Source organism: Fistularia commersonii, chromosome 15 (genome assembly GCF_037954325.1).
Source record: "Fistularia commersonii isolate RoL2024-O1a breed Wild chromosome 15, RoL_Fcom_v1.0, whole genome shotgun sequence".
Taxonomy (NCBI): domain Eukaryota; kingdom Metazoa; phylum Chordata; class Actinopteri; order Syngnathiformes; family Fistulariidae; genus Fistularia; species Fistularia commersonii.
The window spans coordinates 7,439,446-7,460,587 of NC_141298.1; the positions used below are offsets into that span (position 1 = coordinate 7,439,446).

Consider the following 21,142-nt stretch of genomic DNA (forward strand, 5'->3'; position numbering starts at 1 on the left):
TTAACTCACTCATTAATTCGTCATATAGTGACATACAACAATACATTCACTCATTGACATGTCATTTAGAGACATAGAGCCATTTACTCTTTCTTTCCCAAAACATTCAGAGGCACTGCTTTTACGCTTTTGAATTTCATTTCATGTCAACCACACAACCATTCATTCACTTATTCACATTCACATTGAGACATACAGCCAATCGCTGTCATTCACTTCACATGTGCACATATAACCATTCAATCTCTCATTTGCACATCATATAGAGACACAACCTTCACTTTTTCATTAGCTCAACATATAGGGACATACAATAATTAATTCACTCATTCACACGTCATATAGAAACAACATCTCTTATTGGTGAATCATAAAGATGCACTACTTTCACACTCATTTGAATGTCATATAGACAAACAACCATTGACTCACTCATTCACATTTCCTATAGAGACACACTACCTTCGCTCTGTCATTCGTTCATCACATTGACACAGAACCATTCATTCACTCATTCACACGTCATATCGAGACAAACAACCATTCACTCGTCCGGGTAATTTAGGGTCTGCCATTAACCTGTTGAGTGTGTTTGGACTTTTGGAGGAATCCGGAGGAATCCCACGCAGACATGCAAACTCCACACAGAAAGAACCGAAACAGGGACCTTTTCTGCTGCGGGGCTTGAGCGCTGCCTTTCTGACTCTTCCATTGACATTTCTGACAACCGCCGCACCTTTCGGATGGTAAACTTAGGTTCGGAAAACAGCCGGTTGACAAACGACATCTCAACTGAAGCTAATTCGGCATCTGACGGCAAACTAATGTTTTTCTGATGACTGACTGACAGCCGGTGCTAAATGATGGCCCCTTTTTATTGACGCTAGATAAAGTTTCCCATTTTACTGACAGCTTTCAAACACCGGGGGTAATGAATTTCCGTCGGTAAAACAAAAAGAAACAAAAGAAAATTACGTCTGCGCAACATTAAATCGAAGTCTTTGAGAAAGTTAAATCTGTAGCTTTGTGTTGCTAAGTAGATGTTTTTTTCCTTCCTACCGTTAAATCTCCCAAATATATAACATGCGACTTCCTGCGATTAAAGAAACAGAATCGGGTAATCGAGACCCATTCCAAAGTAAAACCGAATGTACATCAGATCCGAAACAGTCGGCGTGCCAAGACATCAATCCGGCAAACGGATATCAGAGTCAACGTCATCAGTATTTTTTAAAAGCGCCGCCATTCCCACATCCACCTGTTGCAGTCCCCCTCCCCCCCCTGGCTGCAGGCGGTGGATACAAGGCTCACTTTCCTACCTGGAAGCTTCTTTGTGGAAGGTGACGGCGGACAGAATGGTCGGGGTGGGGGGGGTAATTTTTTTTCTACAAGCGGCTTCTTAGCAAAGCAGCCTATCAGTCCACAGAGGCCCCTTTTCCAATCTCTGGCCAACCATTCAAGTGGCAACAAAGAGCCTAATTAGAAGCTCTCTGGCTGCAGCGGCCTCCAGTCTGATACTTCCCAGGGAGGCCGGGGGCCTCGAGGTGGCAGCTTTTTCACACTCGCGCGTATATATGCGCGCGCACGCACATCCACACACGCAAGCAAACACACTCGGGCCAGCCCTTTGGCTCTCGCGCATTTGCTCACTGAAGCCGCCCGTCCCTTCGGCCCCGCCAGAGGCAGAGGATTGCAAGGGGATGGGGGTCTTTCATGCATCGGGACCCGGTGAGGAGGGGAGCTAAAGGGATGTGTATCGACGGGATTAGAACCCGGAGCATCCAGGTTCCAGGAAGGTCAGTGGCTTTCGACTACAAAACAAGCAAATAAAGCTTTTTGAAAAGTCCAAGAAACCGAGTGAAATGTAACACAAAATGTAACAAAAAAAGATTTGAAATTGTAGAAAATCAGCTAAAATTTGATTTGAAATTACATTAAATTTAGAGGTAAAATTTAAAATATGTATTTATGGAATGAAGAAGGGGAACCTGTGATACACATAAGGAAGTTAAGAGGTGCCAACACCTGATCGCTAGTTCAGTATGATGGCCGCTGCCCTGACGTCCAGTCAGCTTCAGCTGCCTGAGTCAAATCAATAAATCGGATGGCGGAAAGACCCCGAACATGCGATTCAACATCCATAGATAAAGGGCAATAAATTACGTTTAAACAAAAAGACTTAAAATTTGGAATTACTTCAATTTCTTTAATTTCCCCCTAAAATTGAAAAAAATATTGGTTGGAAATATTCCATAAGATGTATATAATATTACATAAAAATGTGTTTATAATTGGTACCACTACTGCTACAATTGCAAATTACAATAGAAATAATGATAACAATAATTAAAATAATAAAGAAAAATACAAGAAAACTGACCTTTATGATTATATGAATATAAAAAATACATTTTGACCTCTGCCTGGCAATAAGTGTGATAGTGGTCTGATGGTGGGAGGGACACACCACTAGAGCCGATCCGGAACCAATATCCGGCACGTCATCTAAATTTTTGAAAAAAAAATGCCAAAAAAAAAAGAAAAAATAACATAAAAAAGATAAATACTAGGACAAAAATAGAAAAAAATGTTTTAAATTATAAATCTGCGCACAAAGTGAAGAAAGTCTTCTAACCTCTAAAATCCGTAATCCTTGTCAGATAAATATTTAACAATCTTTTGAACAGTGTCTGTGGAGGTTCTGAGTCATCCAGGTCTTGGTGAATTCTTGTCGAAATCTTCTTGTCTCTGCAAATGGACTTGAATTTCTTCACTTGAAGACGTTTCACCCCTCAACCTTCAGAACTGAAGAAGCCTCTCGGCAGAGGGGTGAAACGTCTTTAAGAGAAGAAATTAAAGTCCGGTTGCCAGGACAAGAAGATCTATTGATCCTATTAATCGTTACATCCTGCTAATAATCACATCTGGATCAATCGAGTCGCTTGAGCACAGATTCCAAAAAGGGCACCATTTCTCCCCCCCTTTGAATTGTGTAAGGTGATGCCACCTGACAACAGCACAGTATCGCCGGCGGCCTGTGTGCGAGCGCACGTGCACGCGCGTGCATGCATGCCTGCGTGTGTGTTAAGTCTTTAATCGATGCATCTTCCTCTTCTGTCAGGAGGACCGAAGCCACATCTGACATCAGAGTCGCAGCTCTGGAAAATCTTTAGGCTTCAACCAGAGGCCCCTTTTAAAAGCCAGTCTATAAATGGACTGCAGCCGCTGGGGGTGGCAGTGACACCACTGGCGGCAGCATGAGCAGCGGTGGCATCACACGCTGCCACTCGCAGGTGGTCAAGGCTGTAAGCCCCCCCCCAAAAGAAAACAACCTAAAAAAGGAAGTGTTTCCTTGTTGGCTTGATTATTTTTCATACACAGAGCAGTAGCAGGAGACAAGACAACGCGTTCACTGTTGCTCTACCAGACCATACATGCGCAGAGGCATAAACGCTTGTGTGCACGGGCTTGTACGTGCAAGGTGCACCGCAGGATGGGGTTGGGTAGAGGGGTGTGCACTGAGCTCACTGGGCAATTTCAAATAGAAGTTAATCCTCTGTGATGTAATGCATGCTTTGTTTTCACTGCTTCCAGGAGGGCCAGAAAAACAGTTTTCAATTGTCTGTTTGTTTTTTACCGTGAACTTTCTGTAGTCGGAGAGTTTGAAAGTTTATGTTGTGAACCTCATGAAAGTTGCAGAACGTAATCTATGTTATTCCCTCCCAGTTGTCTACTATTCCTATCACAACATTCCTAATGAATTCAAAACCTCATGTGAAAATACTCATAACAAATGAAAAATATTCCACATGATGTGAAATGTCTGGTTCCCCTAATTTCTCCAACCGTTTTGCGTAAAAACACAAAAATAAGTGCCAGGTGATCGGACTTTCAGGCCGAACCTGTCTCGCTCATGGCTTTCCATCATGTGCGAGTGTTGCGTGTGTCCCGGAGAGAGTGCGTGCGTGTGTGTAAGTATATAATGTTATCACCTGCAACAAACGCTGCTATCTGAGCTGGATCTGCTTGTGGTTTAATGGGTTGCAGGGGTGATATCAGACCCTCTGATATGCACAGATAAGGGTCTTGGCCCGCTGTTTGAACACCTGGAGACTCACTCTTGCCCCCCCCCCCCCCCCCCCATGCATTAACATAGGGGAAATGGAATTGCAAGCCGAGAGGTATGTGTGGATCTCTAACACATGGGTTGATACGAAAAACAATAAATTACAATGGAGACGCTTCCAACGCACTCTGGATTATCAATATATAGCTTTGCATCAATCAAAAACAAAAAGGCAAAATGTTGGCATGGTTTAAAAAATGAATCACCATCAAATTTGAGTTTAAAAAAAAAGCAATATATTTCTCCCCTGGGAAGAAAATACACACAAAATTCGCTATCTATCACAGTACTGCAGAGACTTGTCGGCAAATAGCTGGCAGCATAATTAGTTGACGACTAATATAGTCGTAGGTGGAAAGTTAGCGACATCATCACTTGTATCTGGTGGTGTACGAGGCCACACCAAACAGCAGTGTTTTAAAATAAAACGCTGTTGCCAAATATTTGTTGTTGTTAGCAGGCTACTCACCGCGCTTCTGGTCACTTGACAAAGATGTGACCCTGAAAGGGTTGTGACACACACGCTTTTATTTGTCATCTATTAATTGGTATCAATACTTGACTGCAGTGATCAATACTCAAATGAGTAACACGTAAGGATGGATATATCATTGGTCTTTAGTTGCGGCCCTAATCTATTAATACCTGAAGTCTTAAGTCATGAAACTGAAAAAAAGGATGTTCATCTGAAAAAAGTACCTGAGAGATAAAAAACAGGACCTTGGAGCTCCTTGGGTAATCACTAACTGAAAAGTAAATTTTTTTCCCCCAAATAAAAAGATATTTAATTCAAAGCAAAAAAAAAAAAAAAGAAAAAAAAACCTCTGAAATAAAATGTCGGGAAAAAAAAAAAAAAAGACCACCGAATAAAAGTTAAATTTATGCAACAGGTGTGTTTGTATTTGAACCATGTCAATCCCATTTGTACACAGAAAAAAAAAAAAAAACAGCTAGAGCAGCGGGGGTGGGGAGGGGAGGGGACCTCCGTATGATGGAGGCCCCGGATCGGCCGCTTAATCCCTCCCTGCATCTCGTGCATTATATAGAAACCATTCTAGTTGTACTTTACTTGTTTTTTTCTTCATCTTCATTCTGTCATACATTTCGAGTCTCTGGTCTTTATGGACATGTTTGGTTTTCCCATGTGAAGCGGTGAGGATGGGGCGTAGAGGGGCTTGTGATGGCAGGGGGGGCTTCCCGTGTGGTCACCCTCGGGCGCCACACTGCGTTAATCCGGGCCTGTCGGACCGTATTAGGAGTAGATGAAGTTAAAGCATTGATGGCGGCGGTTAATGTTGCTTTAGAGGCGCGTCTTCGGGGCTTGTATGCGATGTACATTAAGAGCCGCCGGTCATTTGCATCACAATGGACCATTAAGGCAAAGAGATAAACCCACAGACCAGTTTCCTGTGAACTGGACGCTGCTAGTAGAATACCAAGCAGCCCCCCCCACCACCACCTCTCCCACCCGCTCGTCAAAAATCATGGGCCTCCATTTTTTTTTGTTTTTTTAACTCCAATAACATTCACTGTCTGTCACTGCATTGATTATATATAGAAAGAGCAAAGATCACAAAAATACAGCTGCAAGATTCACCATGAAACAAGCAATAGAAAGTTGGTTTTATTGTCATGAATAACAATTTGTGCCCAAAAAATTGAACTGTACAAATGTATTAAGGTAAAATTTGTGTTTCTCAGCCACTCCAATCGGGCATTTCAACAAGTCCCGCTTCATAATTTTGTGTTGCAGCAACTTTTGATCAATGAACACTTGACATTCCTCCTAATTCAAAATGGTAAATTATTCAAATTTTTGTTTTTTGTAAGTTAGTAAATTGTTAAGTCATTGAAGGTAGATTTGAACTCCGATTTGAATTTCATTACAATAAACTATTTTTCCCTTTTTGTTTAGAAGTATCTTGCCATATTTTTAGAAATTTTCTGCTTGCAATATTTTTTATTTATGCTGAATTTCTGGGGAGCCTTTTTGTACTTTTAATTATTACTGACCTTTTTTTTAAGGATTTTCTTATACGATACAACAGGATGTTGTTTGCATTTTGCTCCGAGGTTTTATTTTACATTCATTGATAAATGAAAGAAAAAAAAAAATGGAAAAATTATCTCATAAATATTTAGTCCAAAGCAGCCGGAATAAATTGTTTCAAGTTTGTACACACAGATAACAACGCACACAGAAAACACATACCATATAGTCTGGGTGTGGTGTGTTTTTTATGATATTATCCAGGGCACCGAAGAATGAAAGGGTGCAGGGACTAAATTTATACAGGAAGTAGCTGCTTTGACATACACACACACACACAGACACTCACACACGCGCGGTCACATCATTCTGACGACCTGCCTCATCTGGAAACGATTATACTCGTGTTTGTCTTGACCTTCCTGCTCCTAGTGAACCCGGCCAAACTTAAAAAAAAAAAAAAATCCCCCCCCATTGTGTTTGTTGGCCAGGCCCAGTGACCCAGACGTGCAACGACAGCGGCGGTGCAGAAAAACTATCTTTAATTCGGCAAAAGCCGATGGGGACGATGCTGATCAGTTCTCTCGAAGCACCGACTGAACGGCAGTCATCGACAGGCCAATGCTGGAGTCTCTCTCACCTTCATTTGACCTCTCTCATAGTAAAATGAGATGGAAAAAAAAAGTTGGACGGGAAATCTGAAGTTTCCCGATTGTATAAATGAACATCTATCTGGCACTGTATCTATGAAGTTTAGATGGCATCTTCCCATTGGCATTAAATTGGCATTTTTCTGCTCAGGAACTGTGTGAGTCTCCGCATCAAGGACTCAATATGAAATATTTGGACTGGTAAAAAAAATTGAAACTATAAATGGAAATTTCCTTCTGAAATAAATGGAAAAAATAAAATCACAACAATTATAATAATTATCAGCTAAATGACATTATTTCCAGAATTTTTCCCACAAATTTTACAATGTCTTTGCAGCTACTGCATAATTTTTTTGAGGATTTTTTTAGTAGAACTTTTTGGTGACTTGATGACTTTCAACAACTTTTGTATCATTTTTTGGTAGGATTTTTTTTTTTTTAATCATTGCTGAATTTGTTGATACCACTCCTCATTTAATAGCAACTTCTTCCTTTTTTAACAAAAAAAAATGTTCATCTTAATTGTCAAAATTACATCTTTGGGTTATTTTTTCTTGTAGTGGTTTGTTTGCTGCAAATTGCCTCAATTCATTATCACCAGATATACCGGGTAATTTTCTTCACACATTTTGTGTCACTTTCTGTCTTTTTGCAGCCTCTATATATTTCTGTTTTTCAAGATGTTTGCAGGCATGGGGGCAGCGAGACATGACACAACAATGTGTAACTTCTCTAACCATGGCACCACAAACTCCTCACGCCTTCACATAAAAGGGAAGCGGCGGGAGTCGTCGATGGCCCAAAGAAAAAGGGAAAAATAGAGGAGGATATCAAACGAGGACGGCGGCGCAGACGGTGCATGATGCAATGTTTGATTTGCGCGCTTCAGGAGCGTAAGAGGACAGTGTATAAAATATTAAACAGTGTCGTGTCGGTATATCAGTCAGTCCAAATTAACCCATTAGTATTCTGAAGATCAGACCGTGAAAGCGTTTGGAAAATCTCCTTTGATACCAGATTTCCCATCTTGAGAGAATTGATGAAATTCCTGTGGAAACACAGGCAACTGTTTCTCCAGTCTCCTTAAATGCACCGGGGCTATGTTCCTGCATCTTAAACAGACCAGGGAGCAGTGGCATGAGAATAAAAATAGATAAATAAAATGAAATCGGTATCAACTCACTCTTAGGTACGTGTGATCGGCTAACGTGTGGAGAAAAAAAAATGACAAATGCGACAGAAGATGAATTTTACAATTTCATGTTTTCATTCACATTTTCAAGCTATTGTCAGGTTATGGATTTCCCCCACCCATAAGTCTGCTAATTTTTAATGCTATTTCTTCCATAGTTTGGGGTTAATTGCTGCTTGTCTAGGTTAACTTATAACTATTTTTTTTTTACTAATACTCACTGGTTATTCAAGGTCATTTTTTGTATATATATATATATATATATATATATATATATATATATATATATATATATATGTAATTTCTTGCTGGGTTTCAAATATCTGCTGCAAATTTTGCCGATAACTTCATTCTGATTTTTGGGTGCATTTTTTTTTACAATTCTTCTTGCAGCCTTTACATGTTGGAGCTCATTTCCTACTCAGCTTGAAGAAAATACTGCAAGGGATCTTCCATAATGGAGGAAAACCTGTGCAATCACAAACCACAGGGCTGAGCTTCTTACTACCATTATAAATTAATCTGTCGATTTAGTGTCTTGATTAAGCAATTAATTGTTGGGGCCATAAAGGGGTCTATCAAAGTCACCTTCAGAGTGACAACCTTGGATGTCTCCCTTTCTTGATCTAAACTGTTTTTAAAGGTGAAATATGAAAATAAAAGAAATGATTCAGTCTTAACCCCCCCAAAAAAATAAATCACAAAACCTATATTTTCTGTTTTTTCTGTATGCTGTATAATCCCAGTATTTTGCTCCATTATGGAAGAGTACATCAGCTCTTTATAATACTAATTAACAACTGACAGTACTACATAAGCAAGGGAAAAATTGAGTTCATGGTTTGCTGGTAACTTCATAGAAGCATTTATTTACTGTTCATCTTAAAGAATTTTCAGGTAATATCTGGATGTTTTGAAATACAATTAACAAAATCAAATCACAAAGTTGGTTTGAAAACTTGAATACTTTTACTTGAGCTTCTATATGTATTTGGACGTACACATTACGCCCATTTAATATTAAAGAAACTTCCATTTAGAGATAAAAAAAGAGGGTCAAATTTAGCAACAACAACAGAGACCGCAGATATTTGCCAACAATGTTGGCCAGATCAAAATTCCAGATTAAACTTTTAGCCATAATCCACTTTATAAACCAGAAAATTAAACACGGGACAAAGTAGGGGGGGAAAGGTGTCTCCACAAAGTCCAGTTAAAACGTTACTGACATTGTTTTCCTACATGACAGGGATTTAGGAGGTGAAAGAGCGGAGGTCTGAGTGGCAGCCAGAGCTCGAGGGGAAGGAGGAGGGTGAGGGGGTTCAAATCCTGGGCTGAACTTTAACCATTCAGTTTACATTCCTATTGATTTAAGCAAACATTGCAGGGTGAAAAAAAAAAGAAAAAAGAAGGTGGCCTTCAAGGTAAGGAAAAGAGGCACCGCTCACTCAAAAGGGGAGCGGGAAAAAAAAAAAGCCCCAAAAAAAAAAAAAAAACCCTAGGAATGCAAGTGCTTTGAAGAAAGGTTCATCTCTGAAGTGATGAAGCAGGACAGTAAACACCATCAATTTAAAAAAGTTACCCGCTTTGTAGCCGGTGATTGCTGAGATTTCATCAGTAGTAAAGTAAAATCCGAATGTTCACCTCGAGACAAGTTGACATTCTATTGTCTATAGGTATCCAATGTTGTTTTTTTTTTGTTAGGATTTGTTTTTTTAAGATCAACATTCCAGTTTCTGTACCGTTCCATCAGCTCCCATCCATGTCTCTCTCATTAGTCAATCCATTGTCACATTAAATATTTTCAAAAAGGTTATTTTTTTTAACTACGCCCTTTCAAATTTCTCCAAAGGTACCTTTTTACTTAATTGTAGAGAATATTATAGTCACCGGGTCAATATTTAATATCTTTAGCCCCAATTATATTGACAAAATTAAGAGTCTACGTAGTTCAAATCAGTAACTTTATGGTAATTGGTTGGGCCTTTGATACTTTGTGAGCTGCGTTGAAGCCATATAAACTATGTAAGAAAGATTCATTGGAAAAAAACGAGGGAAAAAATAAATGAAATAAAACATTTGCAAAGTACCATAATTGACTCGGATTTGCAAAAGTAGAAGGTATGAAAACGATTTTCAGACATCAAAATGCAGCTTAAAAACCGCAGGCTTTTTCGTAACGGTTCAAGCAATAAAGCTCTGGAGCAAAAAAACAAAAAAAAAAAGGGACCATAATCACGCAAATGCACAAAGTATGACAATGCCAATATTTGACCTGCCAAACACCGTAAAAATGAAATGTCACAACAATTTTAATTGTTTACAATTGAGGCAATAAAGCACTGAAAGGGCTATAATTAAGGGAATATGTATCAGGAATGGACGTGATGGGATCTGTCAAACCGCGGAAAGCTATAGGTTGCCAAAAAAAATAAAAACTCTTGGTAATTCCGCCAATAAAACACTAAAAATGACCGCAGCTCTCAAGGCAATTGCAAATCGCCTAAATAGCTGACAGAGTCGGTTCTAATTTTGGACAGGTTTTATAATAATTGTGTGAACCAAATGGATCGGGCCTGTGCCAGGTAAAGTGGACATCTGGAGGAGTTTCCAAGGCCAGACTTTTGGGCCAAACCTTCTTGGATATTGAGGTCACCAAACGGCTACTAAAGAGAGAAATTCATCTGAACAATGACACTTTTTGTTTTTTCAAAGTATAAAGCAATGAAAATGATAACCAAGCTGGGTAAACGATACGGGATACGATTTCTGTCAAACCACAAACACCTTGAAGACAAAAAGAGGATAGACACACAAAAACAGAACAAGTTGGAGGTGAACAAAACCCCATAATTAGCTGAGAAAGCCAGACTGACTATTGGGACTCCGGGTTTGGCACCTTAGCCATGTACCAAACGGGTTTGACGAATCAGCCATGCTTGACCCGGATCGGACTTTAGCCACAAAAGATGGATGTTTCGTTCGCTTTCAGCAAACAGACCTTGGTTGAACACTTGCCAACCAAATCCCTAACTATCAAGCCCAAAACTAAGTTAACCAACGGCCAATGCGGGCTGCGTTTGGCGCGTGCTCTTTTGGCCAGATCAGTCACCGCCAAGGAAAAAAAGTCATCTGCGTGTTGCTGGGCCCTTTTTCAAGCAATAAAATCATAAAAAAGGAGCATACTTTGGAAAACTCAAACAATCCCAAAACACCAGACATAATTGAGGGCTTATCTTATCTGGGAGGGGTTTCACAGCCTTCAAGTACCAAATGAATAAGTACAGGGCCAGATAAGGTGAAACTCAGTTGTAGAAGCAAACATCAGCATCGGCATCACAGTCAACCCCGCGCAACATGAGCAATAAAATAAATTAGGTAACCAACGTCGCGCCAAAATCGTCTTGTTTATCAAGGTCAGCGTGCGGCTTGAAAAGAAAATGCAGTTTACCTGTGTTGCTCTACAGCTTCGTTATCCGGGAGCTCCGCACCACAAACATTGCACCGTTCGTGTTGGTTCCTGCCGTCTGGTTTCATTCCCGCAGCCAGCTCCCCGAGTTTACTGAAGAACTCCCGCTGGATGAAGCTCTGAGGCAGCAGGCCACCGTAGGAACTGAAGTCCATAGACATGGCGAGGGCCGGAGACATGGGGAGTGCGGATGCCATGGATGCCGGCATGGACATGATGGCGTCTGTTTTATGGTTGACCGGGATGGCGTAGAGCGAGGCCAAGTGTTTCTCTGTCATCCCGGCCATCGCCTCCAGACCCATCTGGCTGCCTTCAGCTTGGGGATCGCCCATTCCTTCGTCCCGGACGTAATGCAGCTCTCGGGCGCTGGTGATGACGCTGCTTCGGGTGGGGGTCCCCGGACCGTCCCGGTTCCGGTCTTCCCCGCTGCGTTCCCCATTGCTGGAGCCGCCAGACTCCATGTTGTGAGGGCTTTCGTTGCCATTTCCTCCCATGTCCACTTGCATCATCTCAGTCTTGATCTCGGTCATGAGGTGGTGGGAGTTACCGTGTTCACCCCCGAAGCCCTGCTGTAGGAGTGACTGGCCGATACTCATCAGACTGTCCACGGCAGCTTTGGTCGGACTCAGGGTGGAGACGCTGAAGGAGGTTGACACCGAAGGACTCTGGTCAACCATGCCGCTGACAGCGGATACCTGTTCGCTGCCTGACAGATAGAGACCGTCCATGGAATGCTTTTTGGAGTTCTTGTGGCCTTTACGCTCGTCGTCGTCCTCCGTGCTGCCGTCGTTGATGTTGACCTCTGCGTCGTTCTCGTCCGAGGACTGGATGGTCTCCAATATCTTTAGGCATTGCTCCTCCAAGTACTCGATCTCCAGTATCTCTGCAGCATACAGCAGGTCGTCCAGGTCCTCCACCTTGGCCTGGAGTGTGGCAGTGTAAGCGTACTCCAAAATCTGTTGAAACGTCTTTGGTGAAAGGAAGTCCAAGGTGTAGTGCTGGCTGCTGCGGTGGAAAAGGATCTCGAACATTTTGCTGGTGCAGGCGAGGACGGTCCGGTGGGCGTGGAACTCCTGGTTGTCCACCATGATGACTACGTCGCACAGTGTCCCGGCCAGGCGCATCTGATTGGCCTTGTGCAGGAGGGCAGTGGGGTGGTTGGGGTTCTGGAGCTGGATCATACCCATTTTAGTTAAATCCATTGTGTTGCTGAACTCCGCGAGGCGAACTCATGAGGCTAGCCGTCCCCTCACAGCACTCCTTTTAGTGGACTTTGTAAACAACGTGGACCCTGGAAGAGTGAAAACACGGGTTTCAGTGAGGAACGAAACAAGCGTTTCACATGACATTTGATTAACAAATACATTTTACGATATCATCTTGTTTGCAGAAATATGTACAAGAAAGGATGTGTGGTTTCAAACATTTCTCCCGAATTTGAAAAAGGGGTGCTGATTTCCTTGAAAGTGCCTTTGGATTTCTAACTTTTTTTTCACATTTTCTGCTAATTTCTTAGACATTTTCTCATAACTTCTTGATGATTTTTGCAGACATGACTTGTTAATATTAACATTTTTTTAATTAATCCTTTGAGAATTTTTTTTTTTTTTTTAAGAAATTTCAACGGGATCTCCTCCTAGTTTTGGCCGCTGATTCGTAGTCATTTATTTCAGGTTATTATGGGAAATTTTCTCAAACATGTTCAGGCAATCCCCTCGTCATTTTTCCAGCACATTCCCCCTGCTTCAGCGGACATTTTTCGGGCTGCAATATTTTTGTGTTCTCTCACAAAAAATCCAATTAGGCTTCCCGAAAAAAAACCATTTCAGGCAAAAAGGCTCCCTTTGCACACTGATATTTGTTTTATGCATAAAACAGCGAGCTCATGTAGACAGCAAAAAATGTCTCGAGGGTGATGAGCGGCACCAACTGAAGACTTGAGAAAACGTTTCAGATTCCCTAAATACGAATCAGTTCCTGCATACATTAAAAAAAAAAAAAAAGACGTCTTAATTTGCTTATCAGATGGCAAGTTACACAAGTGCGGAATGTCTGTTTTTTTTTTTTTTCTCCTGCTGCTGCTTGACTCACAAAGAGTGTCAGCCGCCTTTCTGAAATTAAATAGCACTGCGTTCAGTATTCCCATCACAGGCGGTAACAGGGCGAGCAAAAGAGAGAGAGAGGGAGAGAGAACGAGCTGCGGCCAGAAATGGGTGGAAAAAGGAAAAGGAGGACAAGGGGAAAAAAAAAAAAAGACAGAAAAAAGAAAAGACGTCGCAGCCAAACGCACCGCTCATCATATCAGATGCATAAAGGAAGCAACATGTTGATACACACTTCAGCTCTCAGATACAACACTGGCAGACTGAAAAGGCTCTCAAGTGCAAAAAAGACGAGGATGGAGAGACGAGAGTGCCACGTGTTTAATGCTAATCCTTGATTTAACTAGATTTACAGCAAGATCATTCAAATAGACCATCTACGCTCTTTCAGAAAAAAAAAAAATCTACTTAGCTTTTAACATGTCATGTCCTCGTCCCACCTTGTATGGGGAGTGGATTAGTTTTTTTTTTTTGTGGGGGGGGGGGGAATTTCACGGTAATTTGGCAGGAAATTTTCCCATCAATTATCAAGTGATATTGTATTATTTTTTTTTGTCATTCATTTTTTTGGGTTAATTTCTTGCAAAGTTCCAGAAATGCTATTACTTGTTTCGCCTTTGTTTTTGGCTGATTTTGAGGTCACTTTGAATTTTTTTAATTCTTTTTTTTCTTTGCAATTATTTAGGGAATCTTAAAGTCTTTAAGTGACAAAAACAGAGATTCTTTTCTTGTCAGCATTGAAATTAATGATCTTCGACACAGCTAATGATTTTTTTGTTCTATTTAGGAATGCCTTTTTTTGTTCTAATGAATTATTTCCCATTAAAAACAGTAGTAATATATAAGAATAATTAAAAAAAAAAAGAGTATTTTAGTGAGTAAGTTTTGTCCCTCCTGCTGGTAGGGAAAAAAACTGCAAGATTGTCAGTGGACGAACAAATAAACGTACCAATGACACATAAACACAAGTAGACGAATTTTGCATTCGGTGGTGGTTTATAGCTTGGTTTTCTGGTTGTTTGGGGGGGTCATTTTCATAAATATTTCCACTTATTTTAAGATAATACCCTAATTTTAAGTTATTTTTTTAGCAGACAGATTGCACTCATACCTGCTCACTGGCGGCGATAGACTATTTTCACATCCAACCCATCACCACTTCACTCTCAAACTCATCACTTGTCGTTTACCTCAAAATAAAGGAGGCACCAGCATCCTGTTCTCAATTCACAGAAGAAGAAACCTTGAAATATTCACGGCTGTTTATCCATAAACATGCCTTGCAGCTTCGAGCACTTTACAATATTAAAAAGGAACATTTAATGTTCATGATTTCCAGTCGTTTGGAACATTTCTGACCATAATTTAACTTGTTTCTTTTTTTTTCCTGTCTTAACTAATGCCAATGTAATATTTTCTCATCCTCATTCAGTTCCTTGTTCATTCCAAGGAGCAGCCGGTTCTTAGTGATTTTTTCAAGTTTTATTTGCCACTAATTTTAGCTTCACATCCTGAAGGGTTTGTTTTTAGGACTCAGTAAAGGATTTATCCACTAAAAGTGAACCAGAAGACGGAAAAAAAGGGGATTTTAGTCCTCTTCCCTGCACTTTTCTCCGTGAGACAGTGACCTGACACCTGAAGGTCCCTGACACACACATCCTGTCATTCACTCGGCCAACCGTTAAAGACTTCCGGTGCGTTAATCCATATTACACACTTATCAAAACACAATTAGAAGACAGTTCACAAACAACTTTTAGCTCATATTTTGAAGAGAAAACGTGCTAAAGCCGGCGGGTCGCTGTGTCTGCGGCGCAGAAGGCGCTGCCTGTGGTTGCGGGTCGGTCACGCACGAAACCCGGGCGCTATCTTTATTTTGCTGCTTTTATTGCTGCTTCACCAATGATCTGGCCCCATTAAATAAAATGAAAAAAATAAGGGAAGAAATAAATCAACACAGCCGCGCTTGTTGCGCTTCCAGTGCCGGGTAGGAAAAAGAAAAAAAAAAAAACAACACGTTAGTTACGGCAGCGACTTAACGCGTCTAGACACCCGGTTAGACCGTATGAAGAAAAGAAAAAAAAAAGCCCGTCCGGAACCGAGCCGAACGTGCGGGGAAAGCGCGTGTCTCTGCGGTGGAGGGCGAGCGGGAACGGAGGACACGGCGATCGATCGCTATCACGAGTTTTCTGTCTGGCGTGACGACGGCGGAGCGGAGCGGCCGCCACAACAAGCGGTCTCCACACACCGCACTCGATATTCCAGACCACGCACTCACGCACGACGCGGCGGCGGCGGGAGGAAAAAAAAAAAGTCTGCGGGATCCAGACGCAGGTGGACTTTACGCGGTATCCACACGTTTTTTTTTTATTTTTATCTCACTACATATATACACATACAAATCTCCAGACAGTCAGACAGCCGTCATATCACGGTGCGTGTTCACGCCGACCGCGTCCGCAACCCCCTCCCCGCACCTCCCTTGTCAATCAACGTACAGTTTCGAGACCCACCGCTGCCTCCGCTCGTCGGTGATGTCACGCCGGTGCGTCCCGCGCCTCCGCCGCCGCCGCCGCCGCTGCTGCTGTCTAAGAAGAAGAAGACGTTCGTATCAACATCACACGCACATGAACACGGCTGCACGCATGCATGCACGCACACCGACCTCCCCCCACCACCGGCAGACACATGGAAGGCGTCATATTTTGGGGGGTGGAGGAGAGGGGTGCGGGGGGGTGCGTTACGTCAACCCTTCACATCCCCGAAATCAAAGTTAAATAAAAAGAAAATGTGGGAGGGAGGAGGGGTGAGGGAAGCACCTTGCGGGGGAGAAGGTGGGGGTTAGGGGGCTCTATCAGGTGGCACCGCGCGTCGCTCCCGGTCCGCCCGGCTCCTCCAGAAAACTCTCCGCCGCCGCCGCCGCCCGGAGCGCCTGGTTACATGCTGTCAACTTCGGGCTGCGAGGTTGCGCGGGGACAAGAATCGCCGCCACCTCCCTCCCTCTCTCCCTCCTCTCTCTCTCTCTCTCTCTCTCCCTCCCACCTTCCTTCCTGCCTCCACCCCTCCCACCACCTTCGGTACCCGCCCCCCTTCCTCCCCCCCTTCACCCCGCTCTGCCGCCGCCGGTGAGCCGAACGCGTCAAAACATCCACATGGTGAATGAAAGTGAAGGGAGAGCGGCGTGAGGAGAGAACCCCAACGCCGCGTGTAGTAGTAGCAGCACCAGCCCCCCCACTCCCCGCCGCCGCCGCCTCCCCCGGTACGGTTCGGTTACTCACCTTCCCCCCTCCCTCCCCCCGGTCACACGTTCTTTTTTTTTTTTTCTCTTAATTTTCCTCTCTCTCTCTCTCTCCTTCCCCCCCGGGTTTCAGCGGCGCGGAGCGGCGGAGTCTTGGCTACAGCATAGTGAAGACAGTTGAGCCGGCACCGCTCTCTCTCTCTCTCTCTTTCTCTTTCTCTTTCTCTCTCTCCCTTCGACGCGCACTAACTCCTTTCTTCTCTCGCCTGAGCGAATCAACACGGCGCTGACGTCAGCGAGCGGCTAGCCAAACGAGCGGTTGAGCGAGCGAGCGAGCAGGCAGGCAGGCAGGCAGGCAGGCAGGCAGGCGGCCGGCGCAGCCTCCGCCGCGGACAAACGCTGACGGAGTGAGACACCTAGGGGGCTCGGCGGTCTCATGCCGCGCGGAGAAAAGAGGATAAGAAGTAGAAAATGGAGATGAGGAGAAGGACGGCGGTGTCTGTTGGTCCTCGGCTGTCGCAAGTGCGTCAACTTTGAGGAGGTGAAAAAAAAAAAAAAACATGAAACGTGCGCGCGAGCGTCGGGGTCCCAGGTGATGAGTCACGTGATCACTTCCTCTTTTTTCACTTTGCTTCCGGCTTCCTCGATGAGTTTGTTATAAAAACTTTTGAATTTTTTTTTTTTTTTTTTCTTGGACAACTTTTGGTGATTCTCAATAGTTTTCTCGAGTGATGTCTGAGTAATGTGCATTTTCATAATATTTATCCTATTCGTTATATTTGATAATCTGTGACGCTTGAAATTCATTCTAATTAAACCGAGGAGCATTGGGTTTTATAATTATATATAAATATATATACAAAAATATAGGGCATGAAGTTGGTTGGTGTGAGAGTGGGGTGGGCAATTTTCTTTTCATTAAATTTGTATGCACAGGCCAACTAGGTATCATGTAAATTGAACAAAATGAAAATTGCAATTGAAATATTAAAATTTTTTGGCATTTTATTTCAACTTTGGAATCATTTATGATCGTATATATATATAAACATGAAGTTGGCTGCTGTGAGGGAAAAGGAAACAGAGGATATAGCAAGGGGTGGGCAATTATTTTTTCATTTAATTTGCATGCACAGGCCAACTAGGTATAATGTATATTGAACAAAATGGAAATTGCAATTTAAATATTTAATTTTTTTGGGCATTTTATTTCAACTTTAAAATCATTTATGATTGTATAAATGTGCCGACATTATTTTTTATGTAATCTTCCATACAAAATTAAACAAAAGGAAAAAATAAGGAGGTTCTAAATGCAATATTGATTGAAAATACTTATTAAAATGTTCAAAAAAATATAGTTTGGCGGGCCAGATGAAAAAGCAAAATGGGCTGGATGTGGCCCGTGTCTGGGATGGAAGAGGTTGGTTCGCTGTGGTGACCAATGAAGGAACAAGCCGCTTTCCGAATTCTTAAGGTATCTTGAGGTCATTTTGAAGTCATTTTTTCTTCATATTTACATTTTTATTGATTTTTGAGGGCTGTTATGAACAGAGTCTCCAGTATTTTCTTACTAATTAGAACACTGGGAATTTTTCCAGTTGCTAAAGCTTCAGGAGGTCGAGCGAACCTAGGGAGGAGAAATATTGACAGTATAAATTTGGTGATGGTTTTTAGCGTGATTTTTTTTTGTCATTGTGTTTGTTTTTGGAGGTAATTTCAGAAATATTTTAGACTTCTTGAAGGTAATTAACTAATTTAATGTTTATTTCTTTTCTAATTTTTTTTTTAAACAGACTGATTGCATTCACCCCTACTCGCTGCCGGTGATATGGATTGTTTACCTCAAATATTGTGAAATATTGATAGAATGCAGTGGAGGAACAAGGTGTTTCACTTTCATTTTCCAGCATCAAATTAACATTTACGTAAAAGTGTATTTAGATAATATTTAAAGTGTATAACATAGGAAGTGAGGCTTTTTACATTTTCAAAATTTATATAACTTACTTTATATTTATATATGCATTTATACATATAAATCTTGAATTCATTTTTTCTTATTTACATTTTCATTGATTTTCTAGGTCCTGTTAAAAACACAGTCCCCAGTACTTTCCTACTAATTAGAACACTGGGAATTTTTCCAATTATTAAAGCGTCAGGAGGTCGAGGAGAAATATTGACAGTAGGCAGTGGAATTTTAAGAAGACCAAGATGATTTCTTTTCATTTTCCAGGATTGTAAAAGTACTGTCTGTTCTTTTTTTAATAACATAAATGTAAAAATTCAAATATTACTCAAAGTATAAAAACAACTGAGGCTTTGAACGTTTAAGAAATAGATAACCTACTTTATATATCTATACCTGCATATATGATAAAATTTTAAGCTGCAATGTTATGTAATGGGTCGCGCAGTGTTTAGCGATTTGTCCTCACAGCATGAAGGACGGTTCGATTCCGACAAGAGGACCGTTTCTATGTGCAGTTTGCGTGTTGTCTGCATGGGTTTAATGGGAATAACATATAGTTGGATACATTCTTTTTTTCATTTTGAAAAATGTTTTCAGATTATGTCTTGTTTTTGATGTTGGATGACATTTATCGAAATTTTAGCATGAAGCAGGTGCTTGCTATTTTTTTTATCTTAGCTAGACTTGGAGACATTTTCAGACAATATCTTGTTCCATGGCAGTATTCTTCATATACCTGAATTCAGTCTTGTTCTTTAGGGAAATTACAAGATCCTACTTTTCTGTATCTCTGTATACTTTACAGTTATATTTTGGAGGGGGGGCAAGGTGGTATGTTGCAAATCCACCTGACAAAATATGAATAGGAGGAGACAGATCTTTGTGAAGTCCACACTGATACCTGCTGGTTAGTCTAAACAGGCAGACGTTTAGGACAGATTCCCCCCACCCTCCCCCCAAAAAACATTAAATTGCATCTCCAAACACCATAAACCCCCAACATTGCAGCGAGGGGCTTTATCCAGATCATCTCTGGTGACCCTTCGTACAAACAAAAAAAAAAAACGACCTCTGAGAACAAAAGCTGTCCCAAGAATTCATGAGCTGTTGGGGGTGAGGGTACGTTTACTTACACTTACAGGAGATCAGTGGTCATCAGGAAGGTCCAGAACGCACACACCTGATCTGTGACAATCGGCATCTGCACTCATTTAATGGTTGTGGAAATTTAAAAAAGCAGGACAGAGGTCAGAAGTTGTTGTTTTTTTTTTGCTGTTTACCTCCCAAAATTACAAGTACATTATATTTGACACTGGCAATTCATGCTATTGATACACAATCTTAGTTGGTTGTTTTTCCATAATTTGTGAATGAATGACTGAATGAATATATAGATAAACAGATAGCTAGCTTGCTAAATAGCTTGATGGTCAGATAGCTAGTTAGGTAGATAGATAGATTAACAACAATCAAATATTCAATTAAACATAAATTCATACATTTGTACATCCATAAATAGTCAATTCATACATAGACTGCATACATATATAAATTAAAATATAAATGAATGAATAAATAAATGAGTTCATCGACAAATAAATAAGTTCAAGTTAGATAAATACATAGATAAATAATGTTTTAATGTGTGATTACTCAGTGCCTAAAATAAGAAAAAATTACAAATAATATTAGCAATAAATCACATAAAATACAAGTGAGTTTGCAAATATTATCAATAAATATTTGATAATGAGATGGATCTTTTAAATAATAGTAAAAAATAAATTGCAAGATATTTTATGAAAATCAACAAAGGAATTCCCCCCCAAAAATACAGAAACTTTTCCTTCGAAATAACCAAAATAACATAGGGTCCCCTACTGTAAACCGGAGTTGAGTGATTTGTCGCGGTGGCGTTTATCCGAAGATAAAACCACTTCCCAAAAACATGGTTCCGATCGGCGAGGCGAAAAAAAAAGGAGCTCGGTGAAAATAACAAAAGTGTACATTTGTTCCAGGGCTAGAATCAATGTTGTATGATGCTGATAAGAAACAAAAGAAGCCGTTCTGGGAACTCGTGCTTTTTTTCGTGTCTGGTTGAATAATGCATCTTCAGTGATTAGATGTCACCAGGATTAAAAGCCTAGATTATGTCTTTGGGGGAAAAAAGAGGTGTGTTGTGTGTGTGTGTGTGTGTGTGTGTGTGTGTGTGTGTGTGTGTGTGTGTGTGTGTGTGGTGTGGTGGCTTGTAGCATCATAATTGTCCGGTTTGAGTCCCCCCCCATCCCCTGTCTCTGGACTGATGTCCGGGCCGTAACGATGATCATTAAACGCAGACCGTTATTTCTCCTCGATTTCATGTCACTATATTTTCATTTTCCTCCCATGTAGTTTTTA

At 41.3% G+C, this 21,142-nt stretch overlaps 1 protein-coding gene across 3 annotated transcripts in view; it reads right to left on the minus strand.

Annotated features, from left to right (window-relative positions):
* zbtb16a (zinc finger and BTB domain containing 16a) overlaps nucleotides 1-17,116 on the minus strand; it is a 151,244-nt gene extending 134,128 nt beyond the window's left edge. The window contains exons 1-3 of one of the 3 annotated variants that reach the window (XM_086160444.1): nucleotides 16,811-17,116; nucleotides 16,031-16,120; nucleotides 11,413-12,721 (exon numbers count right to left, since the gene is read on the minus strand). In XM_086160444.1, the coding sequence (XP_086016570.1) occupies nucleotides 11,413-12,632 (1,220 nt within the window). In that variant the 5' untranslated portion in view covers nucleotides 12,633-12,721; nucleotides 16,031-16,120; nucleotides 16,811-17,116. Of the gene's footprint in view, nucleotides 1-11,412; nucleotides 12,722-16,030; nucleotides 16,121-16,351; nucleotides 16,574-16,810 lie in introns of those variants that run through there. The other 2 variants (XM_086160445.1, XM_086160446.1) reach the window with 2 other exon arrangements.
* Between the last annotated feature and the right edge of the window lie 4,026 nt (nucleotides 17,117-21,142).